Genomic DNA, 12,230 nt, shown 5'->3' with positions numbered 1-12,230 from the left:
ATTTCTGCAGATTTACTCTGTCTCCACATTATTGAAATTGACCACATAGGACTGTTTGGATAAAGTTTGGTTTGACATCAAAAGCTCTTCATGCTTTTGACAGTGATATCATAGAGAGGGTTAAGTGCCACCCTTTAGTTGAAACCTGGTTTTGCTGCAAATGTCCTAATGTGAGGGCAACTTTGGGCTTTGGTTAAAGCCCCAAAGTCATTAAGGTAGGACAAATAATACGTTAATCGGTTTTCCGCAGCTCTATTCAAGCATAAAGCCTCAGTGCAACAATTTAATGTAAGTTTAAGCAGTCCTGGATGTGAATTACTGTAAAGGAGTGCTGGAATACAAACACAAGTGATCACTAACAATACACGCAGACACACATAAGCCATGAAGGCAATTTTCTCTCCCAAGACAAACCATTCATGCCTGATCTTGCACATCAGTTAGACAAAATAGACTATAGGCCCGTTGCAGTGAGAGGGTATTGTAACCTGTGTTTAATCTCAGATTTTCCCAAAGAAAAAAAAATTACAATCCATCTAACAATGACTCTTGTACCACAACATAAATACTGTGTTGGGGGAAAAAAAATAAGTCCAAAAATTAAGCAGTTTTTTCCTCCCCTTAGTCACTTTCTGTAAACATTGAAAAATGCAAATCAAGTCTTTTCAGTTCTCAACAAGACAACATCTAAATAACAACAGTTCCATCCGTGAGGCTTGGCTGTCTCACTCTGCAAAGTCTCCAAAAGCCTCAGAGAAAAATGTCAACCTTTTCATTTTTGTTTTTGTTTCTGTTACTTTTACTTTACTAATCTTAATGTTCAAATGAGTCAACTTTGTTTTAGATTCAGCAGGGTGTAGCAGAGGTTGTGGTCAGGCTCCGTCCATCAGAAAAGGCTGGTCAGTGTGGTCTGTGATGGGCTCCTACACTCATGAATATCCATGCCGCTTGCGACTGAGGTGAGCACGGAGGTTACTGTGGGCATGGTGGGGTTGGTCAAGTCTGTAAGGGTGGTGGGGGTGCTGGAGGGGCTCATGGAGGCATTTGAGATTTCCGAGGCCGGGCCTGACGGCGTGCCGCCCTGCAGCGTGGAGCCGTCGGAGGTCTTGTCTGCGCCGGTGCTTTCTTGTCTCAGAAGATTCCTCCTGAATTTGGCTCGAGCGTTCTGGAACCAGACCTTTCGAAGAAGATGACATTGTTAAATAAAACAATGTACAGTACAGGTACGGGTACAGTCTTGTGTATATATGTCAAACTCAGGCCCGGGGGCCAAATTTGGCCCACGATGTAATTATATTTGGCCCCCAAGACCATATCAAATGTGTATTAGAGCTGGCCCGCCGGTATATAGCAAATGCGCCACTAATATTACAAATCCCAGAATGCATTGCTAGTGTGTTGGCCCATCAGTCTAGAACGGCGAGCGCCCCTTCCCCTTCTGTTGCAGTCGTTAGCAACTATGCTACCAGTCTCCTCGAGCAAATTTACACTTCCCCTTCCCAAAAATGGCTAAAAGAAAGATGGAAAGATGGAAAATGGTTATCTTCCAAGACAGGTGGGATGCAGATTGTCTGTTTACTAAAGTAAAAGACAGACCTGTTTGTCGTGTGCGGAGCAACGTGGCTGTAACAAAGAATATAACATAATTGAATTCATCTTTTTTTTTTTTTTGTAATGCCCTTTATCAACTCCTAGGCAGGGACTTTTAATAGTTTGAAGTTTGGATATTTATTGAAGGACATTCTTATTTTTTGGGGGTTGTTTTGATGTTGGTCTTGGAAAAAAGATTTACATAAAAAAAGAAAGGTAGTTGGAGATAGATAAATAGAAGACGGAGAGACAAGAATTCATGTTATCTATTTAAATACAAAACAACAAACAAATCCCACTGATCTCTTTTATCGCAAATTTGATTTCTCATGTAGATAATATTAAAGTTTGTTTATTCCAGATTCAGTGTTTAAGCAAAAATGTAAGTTTGTTGCCATATGATAAACTTTAACGCTACATTTCTGCAGAGAAGTCAAACATGCACATCGCAGTGATTTTTCATTAAATATTGAGTTTGGCCCAAGATGAATATTGAGTTTGGCCCACCTTGAATTTGAGTTTGACACCCCTGGTCTAGTGTATCTGATAGTCATATTCACAGAGATTCACAATATTATTGCATAGCATCGTACAAAAATCCACACTGATGGGCTCTCAAATTGTGTCTGACTACACTAACAAAGATTTTTAATAGATAGATATCACCCTTACAATTGGTAGAGCTGAAAAGTGAAGAATATGAAATAGGTTTTGCATTTTTTTTTTAACACGCATGTATACGTTTTACTGCTCATTTAAGCATTAGTGGAGGTGAAAGCGGATAAAAAAATAACCTTGATAGCTGTAAGTAGCAAATGCAAATACAGAATTAGCCTTTTAACCGTGTGTACTTTTCTTTAAAACAAACAAACAAACAAACAGGATTTTTACCTTATTAGACTATGCTAGACAGATGAATGAAAATCCTATACAGTGTGGGCTGTGATGAAAAATGGCACACTGTTTATTCAAGTATGAAAATGTCTTAACTTTTAAAACACTAACCCATTTTTGGATGCATTCTAATTACTAATCAATGCATAGACTATTCATAAACAGCGGCAAACCTAGTCGTTATCCATACCATTTTCAAATAATTAAAATCTCTGCATGAGAATATAAAATCACAGTATCAAACCCACACAATCGGCAACTAAATTATGAAGCTTTGCAGCATCTCAACATTGTTCAAGCCTGCTATAACAGCTTTGCTCTCAATACATGGTTAGCCTCAAACGTGAAAACACACACACATACAAACACACACACACACACACACACACAGATAAACTATTGGCCAATATTGGACCAATGGCGTGTCATCGGGCACTTTACGCGACTGTTATTCCAGGCCATCTGATTGTAAAAACTCTTTGAAACTATTCATCATTCAAACATATCCCTTTAATAATATGGGGCGCACATAGCAATGACAACAGTAAAAAATAATAATAATACAAAAAACAAAAAAAAGCATATCAGGTTGAAAACCATTAATTCATGAGACCTGTAGCGTTGCTCTATTGTGCAGCTCGTTGAAATTTTAGCACAGCAACCCGAATTTGGCGGCCAGGAAAATAATTTGACTGATTACCCACTAGTTAGCAACCAAAAGGAAGCTTTTAGGAGAAAATGGAGCAATGTATTCAAACTTCTTCTTCAACAAATGGATGTACTGTAGGTTCAACTCTTTCGTATGTTGTATAGTGATTTATGCTTTAACGTCAACTGAATTCACAGATCATGCAGAGCTACGCAAAGGTTTATCCATCCATCAATACATCCATCATCCTCATGTTTTACACCGCTTGTCTTCAAACAATTGTGTCTTTTTGCACAATTGCTTTTTGTCAATGTCTTGATGTCCCCAAAGTGTTCTGTAAATTGACTGTCTGTTGTACTAGAGCGGCTCCAACTACCGGAGACAAATTCCTTGTGTGTTTTGGACATACTTGGCAAATAAAGATGATTCTGATTCTGAATCTGATTCTGATTCTGATTCTGATAAGGCTCGCACGTGACTTGGAACGTATCCCAGCTGACTTTGAGACAAAAGCTGAGTACACCCTGAACTGGTCCACAGTCCAAATTGTATTTATTAAACATCCTGCACACAATGAAGTCTATCTTTTCTTTTTTCTTTTTCCAGTACCTGAAGGTCAATACACTTCCTTCCCAAATTGCAGGCGAATGCTGACATGTTGCCAAAGTGTAAAAGTGCCCCATCATTGACACGTGCAATAGCACTCACACAGGCCACATTTCTTTATAGATAGTGCCCACTAACATTTTGCAAGGAAATGATGCCAATCTATCAAATGAAATTCAATTATCTTTCTTTCTTTTTGTCATTTTCCCCTCATATCAAATTCATCATTTTCCTGATCTTCAGAAATAAAATTAGGGAGGCATCAGCCTGTGCGCCGCCGAGTGCAAGTAATGGAATCATGCTTGCAGCCGTGGGAAACAAGCAGGGGGAGCGGCACGTCATTCGGAATAGCAGGCGTGAAAACTTGAAAGCATCAAAGCAAAACGACTGCTTTGTCTTCTGCGAGCGTTAATTAAAACAGTAGGACGAATTGTCAAATTGTCTCGTCCCCGTGATGATTTTACCACTCGTCTGTGGAATTCTGCTGTAATCACTCTCTTCTGTTACATTAAACAGCTTTTTGTTTTTCATCCCTCATATCGTTCTTCATCACATCTCTTTTTCTCTTGATGTGTTTCATGCTGCAATTTATCCTACATAAATTAACGGTACTTCATTTTAAATAGAAGAAACATCTTTTTAATTTGAAATAGATGTATGTCACATTAAATGCTCTGAGGGCGGTTTTCCCCACATACAATGCAAAAACTCCAAATCTTACCAAGTATAGGTGTTTTATTTCGAGTCAAACCTCATCTGATTACACTTGTTTAATTTTATTGCTACTTATTTCAAGTAAAAATTAACGTGAACAAGTGAAAATTGTCTAAAAACGAGTTACTTTTTAGGTGACGAGTCTCAATTTTATGTGCAATCAGATTAGTTTTGTCAAGAAATAGGACAGATATTCTTGGTAAGATTTGGAGTTTTTGCAGTGTGATTAATAAACATATTGCAAAAGAGAAGGTAAGATGGCTTTGCTTCTTTGAGGACATTTGTTTGGATCATTTTATCCAGTTGTGATACAATTTGGTCCAGAAATGTTGATAATTTGCCATATACAGTAATAGGTTTTCATGATTTGGATTTGATACACCAACACAATAGATTTGAAATTCATAGAAAGCTCAAGATGTAATGAAAGTGCAGGCTATTGTTTTTTTTATTTAAGAGGTTTTACAAAAAGTATGGCTATTACGATTTATGAACCTGTGGATGCATGAACATTACCTGCATTTTCAGGGAGAATTTTGGATAATTATAAATATCTCCAATGTTTTTAATATTTGGATGGAAATCATCCGCAGTCAATAATTACCCAAAGACTGGAACCTGTGGACATCACCAACATCTGAATTTCTACCCAGGAGTTGCTTCACTTGATGCATTCACTTTTGGCTTGGGTTCAGGCAAAAACTGTCCAAAACACATCTGGACCTAACTGTATGGATTGTATTTCTGTGAGCGAGTGTGTGGTCACCTGTAAGACCCGCTTGGTGAGGCCTGTCTTCTGGGCGAGCTGCTTGAGGTCCTTGGCGTCTGGGTTATGGTTGATGGCGAAGTAGGACTTCATGGTTCTCAACTGGTGGTGCTTGAAGGACGTCCTCATGCGCTTCGTCTTCTGACTGGAGCTGTACTGGGAGTCCCTGTCCATGGACTCGCTGTCATTCTCATTGCAGCTCAGTGCTGCAGGCCAGCGGGGAACAAGAGGACTAGATTATTACACAGCGGGAACAGTGGTCTGATCATTCATCATCGTCATTTTGATTATTTTTTTTTTGGGGGGGGGGGGGGTGATTCCTTTCTGGCATCTAACAGCATCTTTAAGCTTTACTCCGACTGAAGCAACAACACACTAGTTACCTTCAATGAGTGATTTATTTTGTGCCACCGGGGCATTTATTCATCAACATCGAAGCTAAATCATGTAATTTCCCCAGTTGTATTTAGAATAGAGATTTTATGATTATTATTATAATTGAAATTGCAGTCTGTTTCATTTCCAAAGTCAATCAGCTCAAACTCTTACACAGTGACGTTGACGTTCATTCTCGTTACACATCCTCCACTCTGAACCTTGTTAGACGGCATCTTTGTCTTTACCAGGAGGAGGTGCTGGCCAGGCTCGAGTACACACATGAGCGTATTTGTCCCAGTCTTCAAATTTCTTGGCAATAGCCGAAGTGTTGCTGCGTGCATAACAGTTCGTGTTCAATATCATAACGCTGCAAACCATGAATATCAAGTGAGTGAAAAGCATCAGAATAACACTTCTCTTAATTAGTGCATACACACCACGCAGAACAAATGCTGCTTTGGAGAAAAAGCATATGCTGCGATGCTTTTTTTTTCTAATCAGGACGCAATCTGGGAATGTGTTCCTCGTGGTCTCTGAGTCCTGCAAACGCGAGCTTCATCGACTGTGTGCACAACTGAATGCACACACGCCACGTGCGGTTACGGATGCTCTCTGCTGTCCAGGTGAAGTTGAATGTGGTTTCTGCTTGAAAACAGAAGAGGGCGCGCTGCATCCTTGCTCTCGTCCCAAGCTCCTTTTTACCTCCTATTAATTATCCTGCAGTCTCTATTCTCTTTTGAAATTTCAACAAAATGGCCAATAAAAGTTTTACTCTCAAAATGTTCAAGTGATGATAAGGATATATTTCATGTCAGTGATTTGAGAAATAAAGTATTCATGGTTGCGGGAGATAGACAGTACTATTTTCTATTTATCAAAAAAGAAATGTTTATATATATATATATATATATATATATACCACGTGTATTTGTGTGTGTGATCGTGCGCCTGGGTGTGTTCTCATATTGTAGGACAAAACCGCGATAAGTTGACATTGATATATGAAATTGATAAAGTGAATAACTCATACAAACACAATGATCTTTCTCGTACCAAGTTTGGCCCCGTCCCAATGCACAAAGATTCCAGCAGTGTGTGTGCGCGCGCGTGCGTGTGTGTGTGTATGTGTGTGTGTGTGTGTGTGTGTGTGTGTGTGTGTGTCGGAAGGGGGCATTGGGGTTGTGGGTGGGGTGGGGTGTGGGGGGTGGTCTGCAATGCAGATGTCTATGGAATCAGACAAGTGGAAAGGGTGAAAGCTGGCGGAACATGAAAAAAAAAAGTTTCCTTTTTAATCCCAAAGAGGACAAATTAACTACAGCGCAGACACTACAGTAACTTTAAATAATAGATTTTTTTAAATTATTATTTCTTGTGAAGGTAAGCATGAACTGTTGGTGTGGTGCCGCTTATATCATTAAAGTTTCAAATAGAGCTACTACTGTGTGAAAATGTGTTTCCCGAAATGTGTTTCCAGTGACGTTTAGAAGCTATGCATTTGACGCATGTTCTAACTTTTTTTTTTTTTTTTTCATTGTGGTTCTCTTGATGGTTCATATCAACAATATTACTTGGGTTTTTTTTGGGTTTTTTTTTTTGTTTTTTTACCATTATTGACGTCCACAGTGTTACGTAAGCGTCAATGTGTTGTTATTATGAAGGCAGAAGATGTTTTTTTTTTTTTTTTTTTTTTTATTCTTTTTTTTTTAGCTCGAGAACAACTAGCAGCAGGCCTAAAAAGTAAACGGCTAAAAGTGACTTTTTCACTTTTAAAACACAATTAAGTCGACACAATAAGTTAGACTCGGAAACACGTCCACTCCAATCATTTCACTTTGAAGCACTGTTAGAAATGTGACAAACATTTAGCAATGTTGTGCCCCCCCCCCACACACACACAAAAGACCGTCCTGATATTAATTATTATTGGATAGTCAAAATACAACTAAGCGTAATACTTTACCTTGATTTGCATCTGCACAAAAATATCATTCAAATAATAATAATCGTAATAATTCAAACTGGAATGCGAATTTGTTGACAACTGAAGTCAGTACTTCTAAAAGAAAGGGGGGGGGGAAAGAAAAGGTAATTCCGCCTGTTTTTTGTTTTTTTTGTTTGTTTGTTTTGTTTTATGTTTTTCTTTTCTTCTCTAAGCACCCACGCATGTGTTGCTCTTACCTGCGTTATAAGCTGCCAGCTCCGCTCCGGGCCCAGGACTCTTCCTCTTCCTAGGCCGGCCTTTCTGCACCGTCCCTACGCCGTTGAAGTAGGATAGTCCGAGCGTGTTGGCCGGGCCCAGGCCCTTGTGTGGCACCACATCCGCGAGGTTGAAATGTGTCTGATAGTCTCCCTGGATGAGAGTCTCAAAGTGCAGCCGACAGTACACCAGACTGTCCTTCATGCCAAAGTGGTCCCCGGTGGTGAGCATCTTGCTGCAAGTAGTGCAGGTGAAGCAGTTGAGGTGGTAGACCAGGTCCCGGGCCCGCATCACCATCTCCGAGGCAGAGATGCCGAGATGGCACCGAGCGCATCTCTGCACCGAAAATCTTCTGCGGGCAACACAGAACTTCATCAGCGGCTGGACACGACCCCGCGAGTTCATACAAGGGGGCCTCGCTGCTCTAACAGCATGCACGACGGCTGTGGTGCGTTCACGGACCCAACAGACCAAAGTTTAACGTTTCTCTTTTCCTGACTGTACCATCGACAGCAGGACTTGGGCAACAAAAGTGGACGTTTCTTTCGTTCGTTCGTTCGTTCGTTCTTTCACAGCAATGTAATAAGCCAGAACGGAGCAGTTTATTTAACTGAGTTTCACTTTTTTTTTTTTTTTTTTTTTTGCTGTCGTTCTGTGTTTCTTTCTCTTCTCTATTTTCAGTGCGTTCCCATTCTTTGTTTCCCCGGTGTATTTCAGACTAAACAGCACACGTGAATACAACAGGCCGCAAAATGTTAGGTCAGCAGCAGAATTACTTCGGTTTCAATTTAAACAGAAATTGTGCCTTTAAATACTTTGTTATTTGTCGTGCAAAAGTGCGCCACCATTCAGCATTCGAAGCATTCCCTTTGATTATGTACACCGGTTCCACGTGATTATAAAAGTGGTAAATGGATGTAATCCCCCCCCGGAAAATAATAGAAAAATATTTTGATTTAAGGCGTTTTAATCACGCGTCCCCAGCGTGCAGTGTCGTGGATGCATCGTGCCCCCCCCAGCCTCCTACCTGTAATAGTCCTCCTTGCAGTAGATGCTGCCGTCCTTGCTGAAGCAGGTGAGCTCAGACTCCAGGTTGAGTTTGCACTCGCAGCACTTGAGGCAGCGCATGTGCCACTGCTTGTCCACGGCCAGCAGGTAGTAGCGGTCCGCGATCTTCCTTCCGCAGCCCTGCGCACAGGGCCACGCGCTCTGTCGTCATGCACGGCGCGGCCTGCGGTCAGCGTGGAAGAGACGTCAAGACAACTCATGCAATCCTTTCGCTCGGTGTTCGATTGAAATGCTATTCCATCTTCGTTCTTTTTTTTTTTTTTTTTTTTTTTTTTTTTTTTTTACTATGAACAGAGAAAAAAAACAAAACAAAAAAACGTGCCGAACTCTTGATATTAAAACGGCAAACATTTTAAATCATAACACTGTCATAAAACGCTGATAATAGTTACATATGTTATAAATACAGCTATTTCAAAATATGAATTATCGAATCGATATACCGCAGTTAACATTTATTATTAGTAGTAGGAGTACTAATAGGAGTAGTAGTAATCATTAATATTAATATTAGTATTAGTATAAAACTAAAACTGCAGTAAATAAAGATCACTTTTATACATCATTTGGAAAATGCTGTGGGGAAAAAAAGTTCTTCATTTTCCGTTTGACACGATTCAAATGTGGTAAACTGATTAATTTCCCCTTCTTTTCCTCGAAACGAGCAAATAATATATGTGAGTTGAACACGTGTGAATTAAATATATTCAAAGGACGTTTGAGTGTGGATGCACAGTCAAATCGACCGCCGATAATTCGACTTTTAGCAGCTTCGTAAATTGGATAGGTATTCTAAAAGAAAGGATGAATGTAGATACGACTTAACCTTATCTATTTTCATTAGACGAAGTAGACGCATTTTTTTCCGCCACCCCTGTGTTTATTATAGTTGTGTGCACTTTCCATTTTTTTTTTGATTTTTCAGTGTATTATTATCCTCGTTGGCCAATCTTGACTCGAAGTGAGCCACTGAAGTTTCTGGAGACTAAGAGCCTTTCACGTCATTTTGTCGATGTCGATGTCTTGAAGCCACTCCAACCACAATGATTTGATATTTGCACTTCATGTAATGTCATGGCGTGGGGGCCGCTAACAATGCAAAAGAAAGAACGAAATGGCTCCTACCGTCTCCGACTCGCCCATATCGATGGCTGAGCTGATGGCCGCTGACTCGCTCTTTCCTCTCCGGTCCATTTCTTCCACCACGCCGTGCACGTCGCCTCCGGGGAGGCCGTGGAAAAGCATCGTTGCCGCCGACGGGAGAATATTATAACTATTCTCTTCGGATCTAAAAGCCAAGATGTCCATCAGAAGAAGAATAAAAGCCGCTTGCACTTCTGTCCTCTTATTTTGTCAGGCTTTTCCTTGTTGACGTGATAAGTTAGAAATCCAGATCAGGGAAGGAAAGAAAAAAAAAAGAGGGGAAATTGGACACGTGTTCTCCTCACTACACTACTCATCCGCCAGTGGAAATCTCTTCCAGGAGATCATTCAGCCTCAAAAAAAAAAAAGAGGATTATTTCGAAATTATCTGAAGATTATGAACATTGTTTCCGTCGTGAGATATATTCTTGCTTTGAACGACTGATCTGTCTAAGATTACTGCCATAAATAAACGTACCGAACGGCCGGGCTAGGGTTCCGATGTCGACAGTCTCCAAATTGCTCCCCTTCGTTCCAGAATGCAAAGTGTGCAGATTGAAGATGAGCAGCGCAGACACCCTGTGTCTCCCAATTGAAAAAAATAAAAATAAAAATAAAAATGTAAAAAATATATACAAGAGAAAACAAAAACAATCCCAATGATCTCCTTCGGGTTCAACGGTCCAAAAGATGTTATGTCAAGCTACATGTCGGTAACATATGGGAAAATAAAATGAAAACGCTTTGCATGAGAGCCCCCTCTGAGACAAGCGGGGTTTTTTTTTTCTCCCCCACTTCACGGTTGTCTGTTTACGTTGCTGTTATGTCTCCTCCCAGAGAGGCCGCATAACATGTACGTACAAGAAGAGGTTTTCCTTGCCCTCATCCCCCCCCCCCTCCCCTAAACCGCCGAGCCTCTTTCTCACGTCCACTTTGGGCTCGTGCTCCTTATCAACGAGGCCCACTTGCGTCATGACGCACCGCTTGTGTTCATTGGCTGGGCCGCCGTCATCCAAGTGCTCCGAGTTACTTGAACGACTGAGAGAAGCCCCGTGCCTTGTCTACACGCACACAAACACCGCCAAACTGCAGCTCAAATGCTGCGAAGAAATAAGAGAAGCGAGCTGTGCGCTCTGAACAGGCCTGTTGGGACCTTTCGGACTCGTGACGCAGATCTGCGCCACAAAGTTTCTCCCCAGCAACCTCATCACGGCAGCAATACTTAGTGGATGATTAATTCCTCCTTTCTTTTTTGGAATATTATTCTTTTTTTTTTTAAATGTCGTCTATAGCTGTAGTTTTCAACCATTTTACACCAAGTACAACCTCCACCCCAAAATAAAATAAATAAACATTAAAATACAGCGCAGTAGGCCCCATTAGTCATCAAAAACGAAGCAGAGAGGGTATATTCAAAATTATTGTAAGCCACTGTAACATTTTGCACAGTTTGAACAGTAACACAGCACTTAAATAGAGAAAAATAAAAACTACTGAAATAATGATTCAATACAAACCAAAAAAATGAACATAGAAGGTTAAATACAAATTGAACCTCAATAAATGTTTGAAAGCAAACAGAATATGAAAATATCACTTGCTATTGTGTTGTACTTTAAAGTTAAATACAACTGAACGTAATGTACCGCACTGAACTGAAAACCAAAACCAAAGGTGAAGCCAATGCTGGTATGCAGTTTGTACATTAAATTCAGTGATTCTTTCACGTACCACCAGAGGGAGCCTGCCTACCTCGAGGTACTCATACCACACTTTGAGAACCACTGCGTCGATAGTTTTCAAGTTGCAATATTTCAAAAGTGTTCGATTAAAATAATCAAACCCAAAAGACATAAAGAATACGCTATTCTTTCTTGATTTTATACACCAATTTAAAATTGGCCTGTGTTTATTATTATTATTATTATTATTAGTAGTAGTAGTAGTATTATTATTATTAGTATTATTATTATTTCGATCTCCTGTAATAACATGTTTTTATGGCTTATATGGTTTTTATACCGAAAAAAATGCCTTTGAATCGACTTCATTCTAACGTGTCGGTTGCACACGTGATTACAGTGTGTTGTTAAACTAACATATTATTTTCGAGGAAAAGGGATGGAAAATTATATGTCATTTTATCAACATTTTAATCACGAGCAACCAAAGACGACGTCCCTTTTTCTTTTTTGTTGACTGGGTGATGTATATTCAATCTGCTA

General features: G+C 40.0%; 1 protein-coding gene across 1 annotated transcript; it reads right to left on the bottom strand.

Annotated features, from left to right (window-relative positions):
• Window positions 1-471: 471 nt before the first annotated feature.
• Window positions 472-10,906, bottom strand: LOC133399518 (LIM/homeobox protein Lhx2-like). The gene is given in 7 exon segments (XM_061671080.1): window positions 472-1,177; window positions 5,220-5,425; window positions 7,776-8,146; window positions 8,822-8,982; window positions 8,984-9,025; window positions 9,988-10,150; window positions 10,484-10,906. Coding segments are annotated over 6 exon segments (1,191 nt in total). The 5' UTR covers window positions 10,108-10,150; window positions 10,484-10,906; the 3' UTR covers window positions 472-886.
• Window positions 10,907-12,230: the final 1,324 nt, after the last annotated feature.

Source organism: Phycodurus eques, chromosome 3 (genome assembly GCF_024500275.1).
Source record: "Phycodurus eques isolate BA_2022a chromosome 3, UOR_Pequ_1.1, whole genome shotgun sequence".
NCBI classification, from domain to species: Eukaryota; Metazoa; Chordata; class Actinopteri; order Syngnathiformes; family Syngnathidae; genus Phycodurus; species Phycodurus eques.
This window is presented reverse-complemented; position numbering and strand designations above follow the sequence as displayed.